This window comes from Nesoenas mayeri (assembly GCF_963082525.1).
Source record: "Nesoenas mayeri genome assembly, chromosome: 13".
Classification (NCBI taxonomy): Eukaryota; Metazoa; Chordata; class Aves; order Columbiformes; family Columbidae; genus Nesoenas; species Nesoenas mayeri.
In genome coordinates, this window is record NC_137550.1 from 2,778,019 (window position 1) to 2,800,325 (window position 22,307).

The 22,307-nt window shown below is 48.7% G+C and overlaps 2 protein-coding genes across 6 annotated transcripts; both read left to right on the plus strand.

The window, feature by feature from the left end:
* Nucleotides 1-1,251: 1,251 nt before the first annotated feature.
* Nucleotides 1,252-7,827, plus strand: ITGB1BP2 (integrin subunit beta 1 binding protein 2; the record flags this gene model as incomplete). Its single annotated transcript, XM_080352727.1, has 11 exons — nucleotides 1,252-1,315; nucleotides 1,562-1,611; nucleotides 1,709-1,765; nucleotides 2,334-2,482; nucleotides 2,626-2,738; nucleotides 2,967-3,025; nucleotides 3,925-3,995; nucleotides 4,238-4,340; nucleotides 5,686-5,805; nucleotides 6,257-6,319; nucleotides 7,582-7,827. 11 exons carry the CDS (start codon nucleotides 1,252-1,254, stop codon nucleotides 7,825-7,827), a joined length of 1,095 nt encoding a protein of 364 aa, XP_080208853.1.
* An 899-nt stretch (nucleotides 7,828-8,726) lies between these two features.
* LOC308045430 (rho-related GTP-binding protein RhoG-like) lies at nucleotides 8,727-22,245 on the plus strand. Of its 5 annotated transcripts, none has more exons than XM_080352712.1 (4): nucleotides 8,727-8,814; nucleotides 9,697-9,817; nucleotides 11,144-11,183; nucleotides 17,909-22,245. In XM_080352712.1, exon 4 carries the CDS (start codon nucleotides 17,930-17,932, stop codon nucleotides 18,503-18,505), a length of 576 nt encoding a protein of 191 aa, XP_080208838.1. In that variant the 5' UTR covers nucleotides 8,727-8,814; nucleotides 9,697-9,817; nucleotides 11,144-11,183; nucleotides 17,909-17,929; the 3' UTR covers nucleotides 18,506-22,245. The 5 variants fall into 5 exon arrangements, with proteins under 5 accessions (XP_080208838.1, XP_080208836.1, XP_080208840.1 ...); XM_080352710.1 differs by lacking the exon at nucleotides 9,697-9,817 and adding an exon at nucleotides 12,255-12,310 and having other exon boundaries at nucleotides 8,741-8,814; XM_080352711.1 differs by lacking the exon at nucleotides 9,697-9,817 and having other exon boundaries at nucleotides 8,758-8,814.
* Nucleotides 22,246-22,307: the final 62 nt, after the last annotated feature.

Below are 22,307 nucleotides of genomic sequence, written 5' to 3' on the forward strand. Positions count from 1 at the left end.
TGGTTGGATGTGGGTTGATACCCAGACTGCCCAGGTATAAAGAGGCCAAATGGCCTCCCCTTCTGTGGGACCATCTTCCTTCCTGACAAGATGACAAGGAAAAGCCCCATTAGTCTGGAGTCATTTCCCAGGTGAGCTCCCAAATTTCAGCAATGGTTCATCCTGACTCTGGACTTTGGAGATCCCCTTGGGGAAGCAGCAGATCCTACAGGCTGGTCTAGGGGGTTGAACAAGGCTAAACGAACGTCGTGGGACAGGGACAGGGTGACATCAGCCATGGCAGACCCTGTGGGTTCCCCTTCCGAGCAGACTCCCTGGGCAGCTGCTGCCTGCAGGACCTGCCCTTTGCCCTGACAGCACCAGGGCTTCTGTCGGAGCCGTTCCTGCGTGCTCCGGCAGGTCAGCGAGGGACCCGGGAAACAGCTGTCTCTGCAAACAGGAACAACAAAGAGAAAATAATGTGTGGGTTTAGACTCTTGTAGGAAATAAGTAAAACCTTTGATCTCAAAAGGGTTTCCTGTTTGTGGAGGAAAACTCTTGGGTCCCAGCATGGGAGCAGGAGTCAAAACAACCCCCCTGGGCACAGGGTGCACATGTAACATTTTGTGCTTTTCTTCTGTGATGACAATGATCTTCCAGGGGACAGATGTCTTCCCTGGGTTGCACAAGACCCTGTGTGGAAGGATGTCTTGGCCACACTCACTGCTTTGGTCTGCTGGTGCCTCTGTTGTGCCTTTTGGGGCTGGAGGAGATCAGCATAGGTTTTCCCTGCGATGCTGGGAAGTCTCTTCCCTTTATTTTTCAGGAAACCTTCAGCTGCTTCTACAAACACCAAAGAAGCTGAGCACAGTTTGTCAGGAGGAGTCGCAGCTTGTCCCGAGCTGGTGGTGGTGCCGATGCCTCTGTGCCAGATGCTGGTGGGACAGCAGCTGCTGGGACGTCCTCTGCCCACCCCAGCTGCAGAGCCACCCTGCAGTGCCCCTTCCTCTGCCGGGGATAGGGGCAGGACAGAAATGCCTCTCCAGATAACGTGGGCGCCGGGTCCCGTCAGCTGCCGAGCTGCTGTGTCCATCTTTAGCCTGCTCTCCAGTTACCAGCCACCTCCTCCAGCTGCCTCCAAAGATAGCCAAAGCCACCTCCCCACGCCCGGGCTGGAGACTGGGGGGAAGCAGAGGGGGGGATGACGGGCAGGGGTGAGATTTATGGGATTTTTGTGGAAGGACTGAAGGACACCGTGAGTACGCCTGAGCTATGGCGCTGCTGTGCTACAACAAGGGCTGCGGGCAGAGGTTTGATCCTGAACACAACACCAAGGGTAAGTAGGTTTTTCTGCCTCGCACTGGGGTGAGCAGGACCTCGTGGTGCTCTCCCGGTCTGCGGCCATGGGCAGCATGCCGTGGCCTGAGCTTCCAGGCAGGGCTAAGCCGAGCCCAGGGCCGAGCTGAGCCCAGCGCGGGCAGCCCGTGTGACAGGAGCTGGCTCAGGAGCTGCCGGGTGTCATGAGTGGCTTGTGGGCAGGATTGCTCCTCCTGAAAGGTTCTGTCTGATTTTCCCTTTTCAGATTCCTGCCTGTACCACCCGGGTGCCCCCATCTTCCACGATGCCCTGAAGGTGAGTGGGGCAGGAGCCGCGGCTGCAGCTGCAGGGAGGGACCTTGTGCCCTGTGGGTTGCCCACACCTGACCGGTTTGTCATCTCCTGGTGCCTAGGGCTGGTCTTGTTGCAAGAAACGCACAACAGACTTCTCCGAGTTCCTCTCCATAAAGGTGAGTGACCCACCAGCTCAAATGCACCTGCTGCTCCCCTGTCCGCTCCTCCTGCCCCCTGTTCTGCCCTGTCCTCATCCCATGCCAAGGCTGTCCCCTTTGCCCTTCTGGCCAGGGATTTCCTATCTGCTTCCATGGACCCTGCAAGCAAGGGTGCTGCTCCCAAAGTGCAGGGCAGGCTCTCCCAGAGAAGGGTGCTGGAAGGGATCCCCCAGCAGGATCCTGCGGGATGAACACAAATCCCCCCAGCGCCAGCACAGCTGTGAATGTCTGAGCGATCTGGGGAGGAGGCAGGAGGCAGCAGGGGCTTGTGGACATGGGGGAGACCCTTTCTGCCCTTCAGCTGCCATACTTGGGTGCAGCATCACTGACACTTCCCTGCCATGACCCCAGTGAAGATGCTGCCCCGCTTCTTCCCTGGGAATCCCCTTGGACACAGGACCTGCAGGGTCAGCCCCCATCCCTGCAGGACACAGAGCCACCAGAGCACATAAAACTCACAGGGTTTGGGAGCAGCCGCCAGGTTAGGGAGGGCAAAGTGGGAATCAGGCTTGCCTCTGCTGCTCAGGGATGTACAAAGGGGTTTCACAGCAAGGAGAAGCCCCCTGAGCCTTTCAGCCAAGACGGTACCTCAGACAAGCCAAAGGCCAAACCAGTAGAGGAGCTCATCATCCAAGGACCAAAATCAGCTGAGAAGATGCAGAGGGAAAGACCAAGGTGAGACAGGCTCAGCTAAAAGTGTCACCGTGCTATGCCATTTTTTCTGCATGTGTTCTGCCCTGCTGCTTCCTCAGGAGAGGCAATGACACTTGAAATGCAAAGAAAAAAACCACTTGGCCTTTGCTGTTGCTGTTTCCCAGCTCTGATGAGCCAAGACGACTGCTGCCAATCAAAGTATCCAGGACTCTGGAGCAGGCACTGGAAAAACTGAACCTGTCCTCCAAGGACGAGGAACCTGAGGGCAGTTGTGCAGGTAGTGACGAGCTGATGGACGGCAGCGGGGCTGCATGTGGCAATTTCAGCATGGGGTTTTGCATGGCACGTTCAGCACTGGGTGGTGGGTGCTGCGTGCTCAGCCACCTGCAGACACGCACAGGTGTGTCCCAGGTGCACTGCAACAGGCTGTGCAGCGCTGGGCAGCCGGCAGCGGGGCTGCGGGGGGCTGCGAGCAGGTGTGGGCAGCGCTGTGTTGCTCTCACAGGGGAGGCGGCTGCCCAGGTGAGAGCCGGCACCACCTGCAAGAACACAGCCTGCAAGGCGGTGAGTACCCATCTTTGGTCTCATCTTTGTACAATCTGCTCTGTGGGGCCAGGAGCATCGCAGGACTGGCACGAGGGCTTGTGTCCCGGCTGCCACCAGGCATGGGAGAGGGTGCTGGCTGGGTGGGAGGTGGCAGTGCCCATCTGCTCTGTGTGCTCCTGCTCATCTCCTCTGTCACCTCCCAGCCACATTCCTGCGAGAGGCTTCCAGATTCCTCCATTGGTGGTACATTTGGATTTCACTGCTGCTGACGGCTCACAATGAAATATAGTATATATTCAGGATGTGGGCATATATGTAAAATATATGTGGAATAATTCCCACGTGCAGTTAATTAATGCAGCACAACCCACTTTCTATCTTGCTCCAAGGCAACCTTGTGTAGGACCGTGGGAGGGCCGGTGTGCTTTGAAAGCAGCAAAGAGGGGAGCGAGCAGGGAGCAAAAGGCAGGAGGTGGATGAGGACATGAGACTGACACGTTCTGGGAAGGAGGGGAAGGAACAGGATGGATTAATGGCCCCTTGCACCTCAGAGTGAGTTTCTGTGGTGTCCAAACTTGCCCACTGCCCCAGTGCTGCCCAGCCCCGGGCTGGGACCAGGCTGTGTTTGGGAGAGGGCACACTGAAGGGCTGCTGCCCTGATTGTGGGGATGACACGGGGGTCCTGGTGAAGCCAGGGCTGCTGCCCCCCAGCTGGGAGCAGGGGCCAGTGCCAGGCTGTGACTGGGTATTGTCCCAGAGCAAGTCCTCACAGATGCTGGGCCCCATGGAAGGGTGATGTTGGGCATCGTGTTGTGCCCTGTGCAGGAATGGGCACCAACAGGCGGACGCCTGGATGCGCCATGCCATGCTGTGTTAGAGGCACAGCCAAAAACTTTCCTCTGCTTCTCACTCCACAGATCTACCAGGGCCCTGAGAGCAACACAGAGGTTTGTACTTTCCATCCTGGAGTTCCTGTCTTTCATGAGGGGTAAGAAACAACCCTTTACCAGGGAGCAAACTGCCCCTGCTGAGGCCTGAACGTGCTGCATAGCGAGGCTGTGTGGCCTCAGCAGCACAGCCGGTGCAGCCGTGGGTGACACCCCCAGGTGACAGCTGGGTAGGGCGAGCTGTGGGTTCCAGTCTCCTCTCCTCTGCCACCTGGAACCCTGCTGTGGTCCCCTCTCCTGCTCCCACAGGCTCTCCCCGCTCAGGTCACCCCACTCTCCCCAGGATGAAGTACTGGAGCTGCTGTGGAGTCAAAACGACGGATTTCAGTGCTTTCCTGGAGCAGCCGGGCTGCAGCAGCGGTCGGCACTGCTGGACGGCGAAGGGGGTAAGAGGGCTCTGGGCAAGGGAGACTCGTCTGAGCAAAGTGCTGTTAGCAGCACCCAAGAGCAGCTTCTTCCCTTGCTCTGCATTCATGTGGGTTTCTGCATTTAATTCCCTTAATTTTCATAATTGCTGACAGATGACTGCACGGGGTGTGAATGTCTAATCTTCACTCATCTGCTGTTTAAAATGCTGCTCCTGCATTCACAAAATGTGTCAGTTCTCACACCCCACGGGCAGATGTGCAATAGGAAGCTGAATGAGGCAGGAGCTGGCCCTGGGCATGGCGTAGTCAGAGCTGCAGGCTCTGCACAGGAACAGGCAGCTGAGCACAGGAAAAGCCCTGCAAAAAAAACCCCAAAGTTTTGATAGGTGACTGCAGGTGGCTGAATTTGGTTTTAATGAAGCTTTCCCTCTGCAACTTCTTCCCAGGAGGGACCTCATCTATGCAGTGACATGGTGGTATGGCAGGGCAATGAGGGGAAGATTCCAATTCCCAACATTGTGTATGTGTCTGTAAGTTTCCCCAGGAAAGCCTTTGGCTGGAAACAGGCTTGAGCTGGGAAAGGTGCACCAAAGTGGCCCAGGACATATCTGAAAGTCCATCATGTTCCTCTGAGCCAGCACTGCTCTGAGCAACTGCCTCTGAGCTCAGTCTGCTCTTTGTCCTGGAGCAGAAAACATACCGTGGATGTAAAGGAGGCTGCAGTGAATGAACTGTGATGTGATGCAGATGCTTCATGCTAATTGTCACTGGAGTTTGGGGCTGGGATTCCTCCTGGGGCATCTCCTTGGCCGGCAATGCTGAGGGCTGCAGAGGGTCTGTTTCCTGGTATTGCTCAGAAATGCCTAGTGGGGCCAAAGCTGCCTGTGGCATGGACAAGGTGTGGGTCCTGTGGGAGAAAGGTGAAATGGGGCCAGTTTGGGCTCATCTGGCTCCCAAATCTAGCATGGTGGCATGATCCATGTTCAGCAACAGCCCTTGCACTGCCCTCCAGAATGAGTCTCCTGACTGTGCTCAGCACCTATGAGCTCAGACACAGCAGAATTACTCTGGAACAAGAAGGGAATGTCTCTGGTCTTAACACATTCTTCTGGGGCAACCCCAAGCACAGCACAGGTGTCCTGTGTTGCATGGGACAGCCTGGCAGGGGCTGTCCCCCTTTGCATGAACCACCTCCCCTCAAAAACCTGCACAAAATGCAGGGTTTGACCTTGCTCAGCTGATGCTGACCTCAGGAGAAGGTGAAGGAGAGGTGTGAAGGAGCATCCTCCAGCACAGACTTGCCCTCTGTTTGGGGTGCGCTTGGGCTAGGTGCTGTGCCGTGATGGGTTCCTCTCCCCGGCAGGACAAGAAGGCAGTGTCGTGCCGGCAGGACTGGCACCAAACCAGCAGCCAGGTGGTAGTGACAGTCTACGCCAAGAACCCCCTGCCCGCCCACAGCAGCGTGAAAGCCAACCGTACCACGGTGAGTGGGGCCGGCGGAGCTGGGCTGGGGACGCGTGTTTTCATGGCATCTCATTTTGATGAGCCAACAGGCAGGAGCCGGTCAGCTGCCTGCTGCTCTTTGATGGCCTGTTTGGTCTGTCGCTGTGGCTAGGGTTGGCACTGCCGACCTGTTGTCGCCAAGCTGAGAGCCTGGTGGCTTCGCTGCTGCAGCAGCATCTGCCCAACCGCTCTGGCTTGGTGGCTTTCAGCCTCAGAGGGTGGCTTTTCTGGCCTTGAATCCCTCAACTGGTGGGATAGCTGAACCCTCTGAGGGGTGAAAAGCTTCCAGGTGCCAAAGGGATCGCCAGACCGCTACACTGGAGCCAGGACATGCGATGTGTCACTGGGCTGGAAGGCAGCTGCACTGCCTGGGGGAAGAGCTCTGGCAGTGCTGTTCTACCCAATCAGATATTTTTCTGTTGATCTTTCAGCTTGAAGTTCACATCATTTTTGAAGGGAATAAGATTTTCCAGGCAGAACTGGACCTCTGGGGGGTAAGATCCTGTTTACTTTGATTTCCCTTTTCCTATTGCAGCATGGGGCTGGGCTGCAATGCTGCGAAGCAGCCTGTGCGCTGGGAGAAGTGCTTGAAGCCCTAAACACAGGCTCCCAGTGAGGAAAATTACTCTCTGCAGTGAGGATTCTCAGACTTTTGAAAAAGCAGCAAAATGGTTGTTGCTGCAATTTCTGCACAGTCTTTCCTGTGCATGAAGGATGAGGCAGGCTCTGAGTGTATTATCGCATAGAAATACTGTGGCCCCTGGGATGCTGTCTCTTCCCTGGCTGGCACATCTGTCAAACAAACAGCCATTTCATAGTCCCACCCTGTGTGGGATTCATTGCCAGCTCTTGAAGCTTTGCGGAGAATACGGCTGTCGCAGCAGAGAGGACCCGTTTATCTCCACAGCTCCAGTTTTCTATAGCAGCAAAGGCTGATGGGGAAATAGTTTTTTTCTATTGATCTCATAGCGGTAGCACCCTCTGGGAGCCATGCCAGGACTGTGCTTGGGCTCGGTGCCCATCTGACTGCTCTGTGCCACCTGAGGCACCCTGGCTACTCTCTTTTAAACACCGCCAGAGCGCTGGCTTGCTCCTGTTGGGATCGTCTGGGTGCCAGGTCACCCAGGTATGAGCATTTATAGCCACCTCTGCTAGGAAATGCCTTAAGGCCACTTGTGAGAGAATGGGTGTTTTGATGGCTGTCAGTGGCTGCACTAATTGATCCTGGACTAAGAGCACAGCTGGACGTTGCTGCTGGCTCTGTAAGTGTTCTGGGTTTGTTGCTAGATTGCCCCAAAGGGTCTTTGGCCATGCGGGTCCCTGTTTCCCCCTGCAGTCCTGCTGTGCCTGCAGGCAGGCAGCCGTGTGATGCTCGAGCCTCACTCTTTCTCAGCCGCTTGCTGGCTGGGGAGGAGCAGCAAGGCTCCGGAATTTGCATGTGCATTTCTCGCTTTTATTTCTGGTGCGTGCTGCCTGCACCCGCGGGCAGCAGAGCGTGTGGTGGGTGCGCCTGTGTCTGCAGGGCTGCGCCGCAGCTGCGCGCGTGGCTGTGGCTGGCTGAGCAATCCTGAGCTCCGTAACAGCGCTGCCGTGCTGCTCAGACCTGACACCGGGTTCACCCTGCTCTGTCTCCTGGCATACGAGGAGAGATCTCTCCTCTCTTCTCCTCTAGCCGGGCCCTGCCAGTAAGGGGAAGGATGAACATGTGCTGCCTGCCCTCCCCTGCCCAGCTCACTGTACCTTTCCCTCTCTCTAGGTCATTGAAATAGAGAAGAGCTTTGTGAGCATGGTCCCTACCAAAGTGGAGATCACACTTTGCAAAGCCAGCCCTGGCTCCTGGGCCAGACTGGAGCTCCCCCAAAGCCTGTCGCACCCCCGTGGCGAGCAGGACGCTGCCAATGCAGAGGAGCCCGAGGCAGCGCACGAGGAGGACTCAGATGACAGCTTGAGCTGGTCAGAGGAGGAAGACGAGGAGCTGGAGATGGGAACACAGACCAACTGACCTTCGAGCGTTTCAGCAGCTGAGCAGTTCCAGCTCCTGAGCTGCCGGGGACCTTGGAACAGCTCCAGAGGAGCAGCCCCAACCCGGAGCTGCGTGCAGGCTGCAGCATGTCCTCTCCCCCGGTCAGAAGGGGCAAGTAATAAAAACCCAGAGCAAAGGTTACACTCTGAAATTCCTGATAGGCACTCAAGAAACGTCAGCAGGCTGAACCCTGCCATCTATCTCTCCTTCTCCTGTGTCCGGCTGGGGCAGGACAACGGGAGGAGCCCCCTTGCCTGCAGCTCAGCCAGCCTGGGCCGGGTTTCCTCGGGGCCGGGGTGCTCTCAGGCCGGCCTTCTGCCTGACCCTGGCATTGCTGGGGGTGCAGAGCCCCGGGGCAGCGGGGTGAGCTGAACTTAACCCCCCGGCCCCCCCAGCCCCTCCACGGGTGAGTGTGAGGAGTGACATGGCGGCTGCGGGCACCATGGAAATGTCATCGCGGCTTGCGGCTCCAACGGGGACATTACGTCCTCCTCTGAAATGACCTTTACAGGCGTGAAACCGCCCGCGGGCGGGAGGTTGATACCGAGCGAGCAGCGGAACGCAAGGAGCCCGCGGAGGCGGGGGATGCCCCGGGGGTTTCGCTGTGTAACACTTCCCAGCGCTGGCAAAGGGGCCGGGAGGCGGCGCGCACCATTTGCCGACTGCACTGAAATGTTCCGGTATTAACACCCGGCGGCAGGGGGCACAGTCCTGCCGGTGCCGGTGCCGCTGCCGGTGCCGGTGCCGCTGCCGGTGCCGGTGCCGTTACCGCGCTGAGCAGCGCAGCCCCGCCCGCGCCCCGCGGCGCCCCCTGGCGGGTCCTCCGGGGGGAGGCGGCGGGGCACAGGGCGCGTGCGCGCGGCGGGCGCGGGGCGCGTGCGCGCGGTAGGAACGGACGCCGGGGTGCGGTCGGGCCGGGGGTGTCGCCGCCGCCCCGGGAGCAGCGGCCGCCGGCGGGCGCGGGAGGTGAGCGCGGGGCTGGCGGAGGCGGGCGGGGCGCGGGGCCGCTGTGCGACGGGCGGGCGGCGCCCCGGGACCCCGCGTGCGGCCGCGCGGCCCCCGGCGGGCCCTGCGAGGCCGTGAGGTGAACTGAGGTTCGGCGGGAGCGGCCTCCGCGGGCCCCCGGCACCCCGCGTGTGGACGGGTGTTTCTCCTCAGCGCTGCCGGCGGGCGGAGGCCGGGGCGGGCGGAGGCCGGGGCGGGCGGCGGGCTGGGGAGGAAGATCCCCCGCGTCCGGCCGCCGCCACCCTCCCTGTCAGCGGGGCGGCGGCCCGGGGCTGGCGCCGGCCTCTCCCGGCCGGGGCGCCGCGGCGGCCGCGGGTTCCTCCCCGGAGGAGTCGGTTCGTGCTGCCCGCGGCTCCCCGGCACACCTGCCCCGCGGGGGAAGCAGCCGGCTCCGGGGGAGGGGAGGGCGAGCCTGGGAGAAGCGAGGTGATAACCCCCAAGCGGGGCGGGTTGTTCCCGTTTCCGGAGGCTGCGGGAGGTGGGTGGCGGGGTCCCGGTTTCTGCCCGTAGGGGTGGATGCGCTCCTCAGGGGACACGGAGATGCTGAAGGCGTGGGGGAAATGGGGTGTTTTGGAACAAGCTCTTCTCTAGTCCCATTTCTCGTTCAGGGGTGGGGGGAAGCGGGAATGGCCTCGTGGGCCGGTCCTGCGCTTCCCCCTCCCGCGGCGTGCGGAGCTCGGGCCGGGCTGTTCTAAAGCCAGGCTGATGCTAATCCGCGTTGGGAGGACCAGGACAAAGTTAAGGCGACCTCTGCTCCCAGTAGATATAAAAGGTTGGCATAGGATGAGGTGGCCTTTTCTAAAGTGTCTTGTTTCAGTGCTGAGAGTGAATCTTCCTTTACAGGGATATGCAAGAGTAGTCACTCATATTTGGTCCGCTCTCTGAAAACTGCCAAACTGTTGTCTCAGAAAGAATAGAGCAAGTGAGTGTGACCTGAAATATTGTGAGTGCTGAGGGATTTCAGGTATTGTCTCATGTAGCAGCTGTTACAGAGCTCTCTTTCGTAAGCTTAACAGTTGTCTACTTGAATCCTATAAACTTGCAGTATTTTTTACATCTTGTACTCATTTAACCTCGAATCCTGAGAAGCAGTGCTACCTTTTATTTGTTCTGAACCTCCCTCTTTCTTATTTAATTTGATGCCCCTTTGTTGTTGTTTTGTTGTGTGTTGTTTTTTTTTTTTTGAAAGAACCAATGAGTAGTCAGTGTCTGTTTACTCTTTATAAACATCTGTGAGTCCCATCATATTTACTCTGAGCTATAAAGAAGCTTTAAATGCTTTTGTTCTATATGTGTACCTTATGCTTGGGAACATGTGTCCTGCGCTGGAGTGCGGTGCTCCTTGTGCCAGCATCATGAGCTGTGTGCTCTTTCTTCCAAGCTTATTTTTTAATTTTTAAGAAGCTTACATTCTCTTCTGTGTCAAAGGTAAAATACATGAAGCCTCTGGTTGGCCAGTTTGCCAGTGTTCAGCTGCACGCAAGTTTTTTGATAGAGAGCTTAAGCTTATGAGGCCTATTTGGTGTATTAGCTTACTATTTCCATAAAAAAGGATGCTTTTAAGTGTTCTTTACAGAGGGCTTGGAAAAACAATTAAATATTTGGTTTGCAATTAGAAAGAGGAAACTGAATATGCAGTTTGATTTGCTTACATGATGAGGCTGTAATTCTTCTGGAGTCCAAAGTGTTTTCACACAGTTTGGTATCATGTAAAGATCCATACCTTTAAAAGGAGTATTTTTTTTTACATTCCTATGGCTGTATGTGTAAATCAGATAGATTGCCAAGACACTCCTTGCCACTGGTAACAGTGTTGTAGCACACAGGGCACAATACAGTACACACTGAGTGCACATTTTAACTTGTGTTTTAATAATATCTAAACTATTTGAAGACATTTTTGAAAACTGTTAATGATTGACCAGGTGCCTTCCCCCTCGCCCCCTGCTTTGCCCCTGTGAAATTTGGGAGGGAAGAGGAGAAATCAAAGAGAATAAAAAGCATGTGTGTGTTTTCTTTCTTGAGGAAGAAGCTTAGATTTTCCCAGTATACACATTGCCTTTCAAATACAACTGCGGCATTGTTATAACCTTTCTTAAAAATAAAGAGTGTTTAGAGTGGTAATGAATACCAGGTGACAAAAGATGATAGGAAATAGACTAACAATGTTTTTTGTACCTCAAATAGGAATCAAGGGTGCTTTAACTGGATTTATCATTAATTCTGTAACGTGCTTAATGCATCTCTTCACAGAGCCTCATGTCTGACATACTGTCTTTTTCTCTTTTAGCCAACAGTAATGAATAAGGCCTTGCAGGAATCTATAAAAGGTAGGAAGGACATGTGTTATTCACTTTCTATGAACTGTGATAGCCAGGAACTCTGCAAGTTGCTTGTATCACTCAGGAGCTGTCTAGTAGATCTGGGTACAGAACCCTGCACTCTCAGCTCCTGGTCTTCCACTTTTACTGTGCTCACCCTTGAAGTGCATCAAGGTTGTTTATGTTTGAATAAATTGTGGAGGGTACCTGTCTTGATGCTTCTGCATGTGGTTGCAGGAGGAAAATTAAGTTTAATACTCTGCAGCTTTTGATTACGGCAGGGCACCTGTCGTATTGATATACTGGGGATTCAGATACATGGTGAAGTCCTAGTTTTTAGTTCCTGTGTGACTGCAGCTGCATTGTGGTGTAGTGTTGTTTCACAGCTGTGCAGCTGTTTCACAAGTTTGTTTCTGTTGCCCTTTGGAAATAGTTACTATCCAATAAGTATAACTTTGGATTAATAGAATTTAACATCATGAATATTTGGTCACTAATATCATTGCTCTCCTATAACATTTGGCCTATGAGTGCTTGTAGTAAGAGTGTTGATATACTGAGGTTTTGTCGTTGAGGTGCCTGAATACCTCATGCAGACCACTTTGTTTTCACTGTGGTTCCCTAAGAAATACTGTGTATGTGGTAAAGCTTATGTGTGTTTCATTTGTGAAGAAAAAAAAATAAATCTTTAGATCGATAAACCAATTTCAGCCTAATTTGACAGGGGTGGAGGTTTCTATAACATTACATGGAAGGTTTTGAGTGGTTTCTTGTGTTTCTTTGAAACGGCTTTTTGTGCCACAAGGGATAAGGCATTTCTAGCATTCACACTAAGGGAACAACCAGTGAGAACTGCACTCTTGTGAGGCATCAGTAAGATGTGCACGGGAGCTGAACTTCCAGGCCCAGCTCTGCAGAAAGTGAGCTTCCTTGATTCTGCTGTTCTTGTGGAGCTCTGGGCTGTGGAATGTGTGATTCCTGTTGTGCTGCTGAAATCTGGCTTGGCTTGTTGATTTTTTTTTTTCTTTCCCTCCTGTGCTGCCACTGAGGCTGTTGCCGTGTGTTTTGTTTCTCTTTCAGGTAAATGGGAGGACAGAAAGTGGTGCGAAAACTTTGAAAGGCACTGAGAAGTCCAAGTAGGTCATTCATTGCTGAAGGGTATTAGGGATGAGATCTCCTATTTAACTTTTTACTCTTTTCTTGGCATGCATTCTGAAAGTCTGGCAGTTGTCCATTCATTTGGCGCTTGCCTAAAACAATGGCGAGTAAGCTGAGCTGTTGTGGAATAGTAACACAGTCTTGATTAAATTGCTGAGGGCCTCCTTCTCTTCCCTGTCAGATCGGGTGGCTAAGCTGCACACTTGAAGAATATTTTAACTCTTTTGCATGGGTGAGAATGGTAGAATATACTTAGAACTGCCATATCCACCCAGTTCATTGTTGAAAGTTCCTGCTGGGCTTCATGTATCAGGCAGACAGAGTGAATAATTTCTGATCTTGTTTTTGTTACTGAAAGATGAGCAATTAAGTGATTTAGATTTTTTAACTTCTGCTTGCTCCTGATAAAGCGGTATTAAACTTTTAAGCCTGCAAAACAGGGAGGGGTTGATCAAAGGTGATGGCTGAACAGAAGGACACAGCTTAGTATAGGTGATTTCATCGGAACTGCTGGTGTTTTCTGCTCATTTTTGGCCAAATGGGGCCCTGTCAGGCTGGAAAGAGATGGGGAAGACCTGACTGACTCTGTGAAAAGGAGTTTATCAAAGACCAATATCAAAGCTAAAATCCACCTAACAAAGGGGCATCTGGTGTTAACGTAGCAAGGGCAAAGATATATCCTGCTAAGGAGTAGTTCCTCTGCCAATAATTTTTTGAAGTGCAGGAAGTACAAAAAGCATAAATCTGGAAAGCCATTGAAGAATTCAGGTTCATATTTTGCCACTGTTTTCTCCCTTCTCTCAGCAGACAAAGAACTTTCCTTCAGAACTATTAAGGGGAATATCTAGAATTTTTTTCTCTCCCACAAAAAATTTGGATGCAAGATGAAGTTATTCTTGATTTCCCTTACGATAGCTTTGTGGGGAGGTGCAATCCACGTAGTGAATTTCCTCAGCAAATGACTGGTTGAGTTATGGGAGAGCAAGCTGTCCATGTTAGTGATACCAGAAAATATGTAATTAGGTCAGAACAGGAGCAGCAGCTCTCCAGACAGTGTCTCGACATGTCGACTGAAATCTTGCACATTCCAAAGGCAGTGCCAGGTGTGCAGGCAGCGAAGGCAGATGCAGCATCTTCTGGGAAGGAAGCTAACCCACTCAGGAATGCCAGTTTTCTAATTCAAAGACACTGATGGACAAGATAGAAATAATCTCATTTACATATTTTTGCACAACACTCCTTTGTGGGGTGGTTGGTTTTTGTGTGGTGATTTTTAAGTTCTTTGAAAATTATTCCCATTCTGCTGTAACTGCTAGAACTTTCTATGTTCTGAAGATCTTCTCCCTTAAATGTAATGAAGATCCTTTCCCTGGCAGGACTAAGCAAAGCGAATCACCTCTCACTACTTTGGACTTTCTGTTCACTCCTTTCTCTTGCTGAGTAAATTTTAAACTTGGCTTTGAAGCTTGTGCCCAGCTTTCCGGTTCTGAATTCTAAGTCTTGTTTTTGATGTGTTGATGTGTCAGTCTGTATTTTTCTCTTTTTCAGTTCTTATTACCTGTTGTACGTGGAGTTTTTATCTCTAAAGTTTTCCCCCAAAATTCTTTTGAAGCTCACAAAAAAAACCCCAAACAAACCCTAAACCAATTTTCCCTCTCTCAGTAATGTTTGTTGGTAATTTTGGTTTTGGAGTATGTTTTTCTTCAGCATACATTTGTATTCAAATAGCATGCATTGCCAAGTTCAAGGATGCTTGAGAAATAAAAATCATTTACCATGCAAATTTGAACCCCAGCTTCTTGCTATCTTATGGGAGTTTTATTGCCAGGCAAATTGTTTACAAGAAAAAGTAAATAGAGACTTTATACATTTTGAACAAAGCCATATGTGGATTTAATAGAAAAGGCCTGATGGAGGTAATATTGTTTGCTTGGTTGTGGCTTAAATTAAAAAAACAAAACAAAGCAAACCTTTGTGTTTCATATGTAATTTTTTAACCGAATTACACCTGCTTACAACATACAGGTTTCTGGAGTATAGGAGCTTCTTTCTACTTTTTTGTGATTGATTTCTCTAAATTTTGTGGTTTGGTGCTAAATAATGTGTATCCTGGTGTTTGTTTTTCTGTATTGCATATGGCACACGTGATTTTTTTTGTAGTTAAGACAACTTAACTTTAGGAGAGCCCTGCGGAGAAGCATATTTAAAAGCCTGTAAGCTCTTTAATTGTATCTGTGTAGTTTGTACTTAGCCTGAAGCTTTGTCATGTTTGCATGGAGTTACTTCCTATTGCAAATGTTGCTCTTGTAAAATGCAAGCCAGAGTCAGGTCATTCAAGATATTAATTTTGTGAAAAAGCATTCATGTTTCCAGGCTTTTTTGTTGCCTTACTGCTGTTCTCTGAACTCAAATATCTCATGACCTCTTAAATAAAGCCCCAAGAAAATAATCCTTGGGTGGCACACTTTCATTAGAAATCTTAAATCAGTTTGAATGAAACTATATTAGCTGCTGATGCTACGCGACATATGTGGCTTTGTAGTATACCAATATATGAAATTGCTTGGATTGTGTTACAGCATTGGTGTGATGACCCTCCAGATAGTGGTGCCTGGTGGGTGCAGGTAGGGGTGCAATTCTGGGATATCCATTTTTCTGTGAAAAGATGGAAATGCACAGAGGTGCAAGCCCCTGGGGGAGCTTGTGGTTTGTGTTTTAAAGAGAGATCTGTTTCCAAGTCTTTGCAATTTGCTTATTTTAGAAACTAGGAACTAGGCATACAAAAGGCTTTGTGTATCTCATTCTCCACAAGACTTCTGTTGCTATAGTTGAGTTTTTATTGTATGTATCCAACTGACTTAGTTCTGCCATCTCTGTGACGTTGCTTGTTATTGACTGATCAAAACAGCAGTCTGTTGCATTGGTAGTTCGTTTGGAAAAAACCTTTTGCTCTGGAACTATTGGTCACCACTAAGGCTTCTGGCACAGCATCTTCTAGTACTTCAGCAGTCTGAAGTAAATGTAGGAATAAACTTTAAAACCTGCTGTCTGTGCTGCAATCCAGTGAAACTTGGGCGGCAATAGCTGGTGCTCCTCCCCTGTGATTCATTCACCGTGTGCTACCGCTGGCTTGGTTGTACCAACACAGTTGATTGTGGTACTGCATGGTAAACTGGGTGAAACAGCTCCTCACTCTTTTCGCAGTGTGTGGTCACAGCTGAGGAGGTGGTGCGCTGCCTGGGTGGGAAGGGGAAACAGGGTTTGGAAAGGCTCGAAGGCAGCTCTGCCGCTGGAGACAGCATGGCAGCATCTCGGAGCAGATAGTGATCCGTCCTACAGGGACAGCAGCAGGGACAAGGATGGGGAGTTACGGTTGTGTCTTCAGCTAGAACAGTGTTATGGTATTAAAATAACATCTCCTCTGTCACTGCTTGTAGCACATAGACCCTTTGTATTCAGAAATATTATGCTGTAAGTAACGGTGTTTCACCTCTATTGATAATATAATGCTAAAAATGTTTAATTTGTGATGTTTTAGATAATTTTATTTTAAAGGTAGTTTCACCTTTGGGGTTTGCAAAATGCAAGATGTGGTTTTAAGCCTCTTATTTGATGTAACTTACTGATTTCCCCCCAGCCCTGTTAAATGAAAATCTTGGTGCAACTGTTCTGAAATAATATAAGCAGTCCTGCTGTCAGCTTTTGCTGCTCAGTGCTGTTCTTGGTTTTACTGAATACCTTTACAATATGCAGTTGCATATATATCTCTCTTTACATTTGACTGGAGCCTTGAAATGGGATGACTCATTTTTTTGATGTTTGATGAAACTCACGTGTGTGCTTTTCTGCCAAAGCTCAAAAGTACTTGCCAGATTTCATTTCAAGTGATTCATGTTGCTTTAGAAATGTAATTCCTGCCATTTTCAAAAGGGATAAGCTGTTTCTGCATCTTCCTCCTGCTTGATTTCCTCCAAATTCTTCCCCTCCAATGTCCTGCTGGGTCTTTCCAGAGCAAGGTTTCTACCCTGCTTCCCACCACGGATGGGTTTACAATAGTGTACGTGTACATACATTGCTACTTCCTTAAGCACTGTATGTTGTAGCGACTACAGTCGATATCCCTCGAGTTGCCTCTTTCAGATTTGTGCCGAAGCTTCAAGTAGCCTGTTTCACTTAGTACAGAAAAATCATGTGCACCCAGCGGGAAGACACAGTGTGTGGATACATAGAGAAAGACTTTGTCAATAAGGACAAAGCTGAGACTTAAATGGTAATGAGATGTTGATTTGTGTGAATGGTCTTGAAGAGGAAGTTGGGGAGAGGGAGTTTCTCGACTTCTGATAAATTCTTCACTATTGCTCATTTTCATATGTTCCCTTTGCTATTTTGATGGTGTTGGAGCTGTGATCTTTCTGGAATATGCAATATAATTCCTCCCACTATTTGTTTCTTTTGTTTGAGGCAGTTAATTTGCTGCTGGTTGCAAGCTGAGGATTACTGATAGTACCTCAAAGGCATTTGGGTGAGAAGGCAGATGCAAGTTCCTTCTTGTTCAGGCTAGCAGTGGAAACTCCAGCATACAAAAAATGTACAACAAACGATTGCTTGTAGTTGTTCCATGCCATTTTCAAAGTTCTTGCTGTTCATGTGATGAAAGTTTAGAATTAACTGAGTTTTAGGCAATATCCATTTGATTGTCAAACCTACTGTTTGCATACCAGGAAGAGGGTAGGGAAGCCTTTAAGTGTCAGATATCTCCTGTAACAATTCCCCAGTCTGCCTAGGAAGGCTGTTTAATTGCTGATCTTTTACAACATGTATTTTTCTAATGCCCAGTATAAGCTTGCTTTATTGTAGCTCAAGCCTATTAAGTTCTGCTTGTTCTTTCTCTGATTAGTGAGAATAATCTGTTCTTGGCTTCTTTAGAAAAATTCTTTATGTATTCTAATACTGGGTACTATGGCTAGTTACATTTCAAAGAACAGCTTTTCTTGTATGTGCTGCTTTCTGAACCTTTCGTCTGGTCCTCTAAATAATGCAGTTTCGTGATGTCTGATCCCGAGTTGAGTGAATTATTATAGTAAACAGTAGCAGTGCAGCCCAGTAATGGGCATCCCGGTTTATTTTATAATTTTTGGACCTTTCTTTGTGGTAAACTGTTTAGGCAGTAGACTATGTAGATAAGAAGCTTGAATCTTGGAGGGGCATGTGTGTGAATGCAGCAATGACAGAGTATCTTGTTACTAGGTCTGAGGTCACGATGCCTTTCCACTTGCAGGTACCTCTAAGAACTTGTCCCTTTGCTTGTGGGAAACGGGCAGTAAGGCAAGACTGTGTGAATTCGCCTAATTTGTACTTACATGGTTGGAATGCAGCCAGTTGTCACTAAGCTCTCAACTCATTGCATCTCCATTTCACTATTGTCTCTCTGGCCTGTGAGCTCTTTCGTAATGTCTTCTGAGACACTTAGCTGTGATAAGAATTGTTAGCAATATTAAAAACACTTGCTAAAGCTTATCTTTAAAATGGTTATCCTTGAGTGTGCTTTTCCTAACATTTTTCCTTGCTTTATGCAGGACCTTGTTGCTGGGTGAAGAATGCAGACCATAAAGTGCGTAGTTGTTGGAGATGGCGCTGTGGGAAAAACTTGTCTCCTCATCAGCTATACCACCAATGCCTTCCCAGAAGAATACATCCCTACCGTGTTTGACAACTACAGTGCCCAAATGACTGTTGATGGGCGGACAGTTAGCCTGAATCTCTGGGACACTGCAGGCCAGGAGGAGTACGACCGCCTGCGCACACTCTCGTATCCTCAAACCAATGTGTTCGTCATCTGTTTCTCCATTGGTTGCCCCTCTTCCTATGCAAATGTGAGGCACAAATGGCATCCCGAAGTTTCTCATCACTGTCCAAATGTTCCCATTCTTTTAGTGGGCACGAAGAGAGACTTGAGAAATGACCTGGAAACGGTTAAAAAGTTGAAAGAGCAAAGCTTGGCTCCCACTACCCCGCAGCAGGGGACTTCACTGGCTAAACAAATTGGAGCAGTCAAATATTTGGAGTGCTCAGCATTGAATCAGGAGGGTGTTCGGGAGGTGTTTGCTGAAGCTGTGCGTGCAGTTCTGTATCCTGTGACAAAGAAGAACACAAGAAAATGTGTCTTATTGTAGTTACCTCGGGGGATGGATGTTCGAAGTTGAATGGAGGGTTCTTTAATTAGTTAAATTGAAGATTTGCATCTTGCACTAACAGCTCTAAGCAGAAATGGTTTATGCAATGAATATTCTTGCAGTCTTATTGCTTCAGGGAAACTGAAACAGAACACACCTTTTTATTTTTCCAACTGAGAGGTCAAATATCTACTTTATTTCTAAAGTTCCAGTCTCCAGCTTCTCCAGGGATCACTTGGCTTCTGTCCTTATTTAGTGGAGGAAAATAAAAGGGACTTCTTTGAAGCCAGATTTCTTTACTAGATAGCCATCAGTTACTAGATTTGCTGAAAAGCACAAATTCTGATAACTTTGCTTTATGTGTAACTGCTGCTTTTCCTATCACTTATTTACTGATTGAATTTATTTTGGAGACAGAAGTCTGGCTGTCCAGTTGCTTTGTCAATTTAAAGCTTGAAAACTATTTGTTTACATGCAAAAATGCCTGAAATATTCCTGAGATTCACCTTATAGTGAACTGTGATCACTTAGATGAAGAGTTAACGTAAGGCATGCTTAATGCAATAAGCAAGGCCCAGGGAACACGTTCGGTGATTTTATTAGTAGAAGCAGGAGCTGATTTCTCCTAATGTAAGGAACTCACTCAAATGAGTGATTTTCATGCTTTTTGAGAGGTGGAAGAGTAGTTTAGATGTGAATCTTCCATAATCTTCTAAAAAGAGTTTTTATTTCACTCTCTTAAGACACTTTGCACCCTGAGAATACAGTTAAGTTACCTTTTTGGACTGAGGTAGTTGGGATGACGTTTCTCAAAATGAGATTTTCAGTGTGATCCTTTTGAATCCCAGAGACCTGACAGCAGTCCATTTGCTCTTGAGAAATTAAGCGCTTCGTTTCTTAGTGTTCTTGGGGCCACCACCTGAGATTTTTGTGGCAAATTCCTTTGTTGTTTTTCTAGGAGAACACTGGCAGAAAACTTGGAGCTCTATTTACAGGAACCAGGAACCCACATTTCTTCCTGGCAGCTCACTGATGGTTTCAGTTAAATTTGTAATCGTTAGCCAGTCACTGGATAGGTTTACCTGGACAGTTTTCTCCTCACTAGTAGGTGGTCAGTTATTATAAACTAGTTTAACTGAAGTTCTATTTGTGTACTTTTTAGCTTTCTTTAGCAGCTCTAGTGAGTGGCAGCTGGTTTTTATTTTCAGGATGTGCACTGTTCTTTCTGTGTGATTCTGGGACCAGCTGAGGAGTGAGCGCATGAAACCTTCCTTAGACTTAACCTTCCAGCTTGGTGGTATGAAAGCAGCTTGCTTCAAAGATACTTTGTGTGAAACCAATGGTGCTGGACTGCGCTTTGTTGTCTCGAGTTGACAGTGCTGTCTTTGTCCGGATGCAGCCTCAATTGGTAATTCAGAACTTGCTCTCCTGTGATTCCCACACATGCAAATCCGTACTGATGTATATCCTGGGCAGAAAAAAGGCGCCTCATTTTAGCAAGATAAGAGAAAAAGCATCAACAAGGTTATTAGGGATCTTGTGTTAATTTGACCTTGTTTTATGTGATACAGGCAAAAATACCAGGTGGACAGAAACACTGGTATTTGTGCTTTAATTCCCCTCTTTGAAGAGGATGTGCCTTTCTTTAGCTGGTGTAACTGATGCTGACACTAACTGCAATTTTTGTATATCTGAGGTATGCTCGTACTGATACTGCTTCAGCAAACTGCAGCACATAGATTATAGCAGTTAATCCAAATACTGGTATATGTGACTAGTGAACCCAACACCAAGTTCCAAGCATTGCCTGACCACAGGCAACACCAAAACACCTGCTGTGCCTGACGTTTGCAGAAGCATAGAGACTTGGCATATTTCTCTTCACCAAGTGCCATTGCCTGGAGTGTCTTTGTGTCCCTTGCACTCACAGAAGTGCTGTTCCAGATGTGGCTCCAGCCGCAGCTGTGAGGGTGCAGGAGTAACCTCTGCTAACCACATTCTGCCTTTACTTCAGCAGTCGGCCTTCAGTGTGGGCTTGACTTGCAGGCGGCAATTAACTCTGTGCCTTGTAATTCAAGATTATTTTCTGTAGGTAAATTTCAGTAACCAAGTCAATAGAGTTTAAAAGGTTTAAAATGTATTTATTTAAGCCAGAGCACATGTCTGTTCTTTAATGCTAGTCAGGCCTAAATCAACTGTGTAGTTACCCTGGTGCAAGCCCGTAACCTTTGCTTCCTTCAGAGATGTACTTTAAAAAGTTTATGATATGTTTGAACTGCTCTTAAATAGATTTTTAATTTCAACAACAGGCACCTCCTTTTTTTTTTTTTTGCTACATACATTTGCGATTTTGTACTGAAGCTACTACTGTTTTAAGAAGTTTTTACTTTTTTACATGCCGAAATATTTTAAGTTCTGCATCCTTTGTGGTTATTCCTAACTGGATTACAATAATTTTGTGGAGAAGAAATCCTGTGAGTGTTATTGCACACACCCACCCTGTAGGCTTGCACAGCAGCCATCCTGATGTTAACTGGAAGACAGTATGGTGAGATAAAATTCAACTACTTAATTGATTTCTTTGAATTGATTACATTATGCTAGAACACTTTCCCCCATCTAGATTACTTAAGAAATGGATTGCACAGCAGTACTGAGGAGAGTAGCATGATGATGATGAAAATGAGCAGAAAGTGAACTTTGAACACCATCAAAAACTTTGTACTGACTTTAGAGTACCTCATTAGTAGTCGTTTAGTTGCCTCGTGTTTCTGTCCTCGCCGCCGGCAGCACCGTCCCGCCGCTGGCAGCTGCTTTCCTCCGGCCGCGGCTTTTCAGGAGAATGAGCCTCGCCACGCACGGAGCCAATGAGATTTTCTATTCAGCGGGCGTTCCCATCCGTGATCTTCCTGCCTTTTTATTTTCCCCTGTAATTCTCAGTGCATTTTATTGCAAGTAATCCAATGCTTCAGTCTACAATCCATTCTGTTCCTCCCACATAGGCGGTGTTTGTTTTTTTTACTGTGGGCAGGTAACAAATACAAACTTCACACAACCCCTTGGTTGGATTTTGTCTGTTTTTGGGAAATCAGAAAACCAGGGTTAAGCTGCGTGGGTTTCCCGAACCGTTGGAGGTTTCTTGGTTCGTTACTGAATAGAAATGCAGCGTGTATGTCTTAATTCACAGATGAGCCTCTCTATGAAGAGATGGATTGTAATCTTCCAGTTTATGAATGATTTCTGAAATACTGCAGTGTTTTTTTTTTTTAATACGGCTGAAGCCACCCACAGGGAGTGCATCGGTTCAGGAATTCCGTGTCCAAAGGATGTTGTTACAAGGCGTGCTTAGATGTAGAAGTGCTTTCTCTGGTTTACAGCTGTAGGTGTTTCTATGGAATTTAAACTGAGAAGCCTGGCCGTGCCTTGCTGAGCACTGAGCCCGGCTCTGTAGAACCTCGGTGCTGTTGGGCTGTCGCCGGGACACGGGTGGGTCTTACGGGGTCCCGGTCCCAGGGGCTGTGAGGAGCCCAAGACTCTTAAGTGTGGTACTGATACATACACTGGCAACTTGATTTTTATACTATAATTTGTATTACAGCTAACAGTTTTAAAGGAATTTTTTTTTTAAATTATGCGGAATTAAGTTGTAATAAACCTTTCCTCATCTCTCTGGCTCTCATATTAACTCGCCAAGCTGTTTGTAACGCACCTGTTCTAAACGTAGTTCTTTCCTGTGGAAAGCCCGGACCCCGTTTCTCAATCGCAATAAAACGATGTTTCGGTGAACGCCTCCGCGCTTCTT

Excerpts from the sequence above, each read along its gene's own strand:
- LOC308045430 (XM_080352712.1), top strand. The coding sequence starts at position 17,930 with ATGCAGACCATAAAGTGCGTAGTTGTTGGAGATGGCGCTGTGGGAAAA.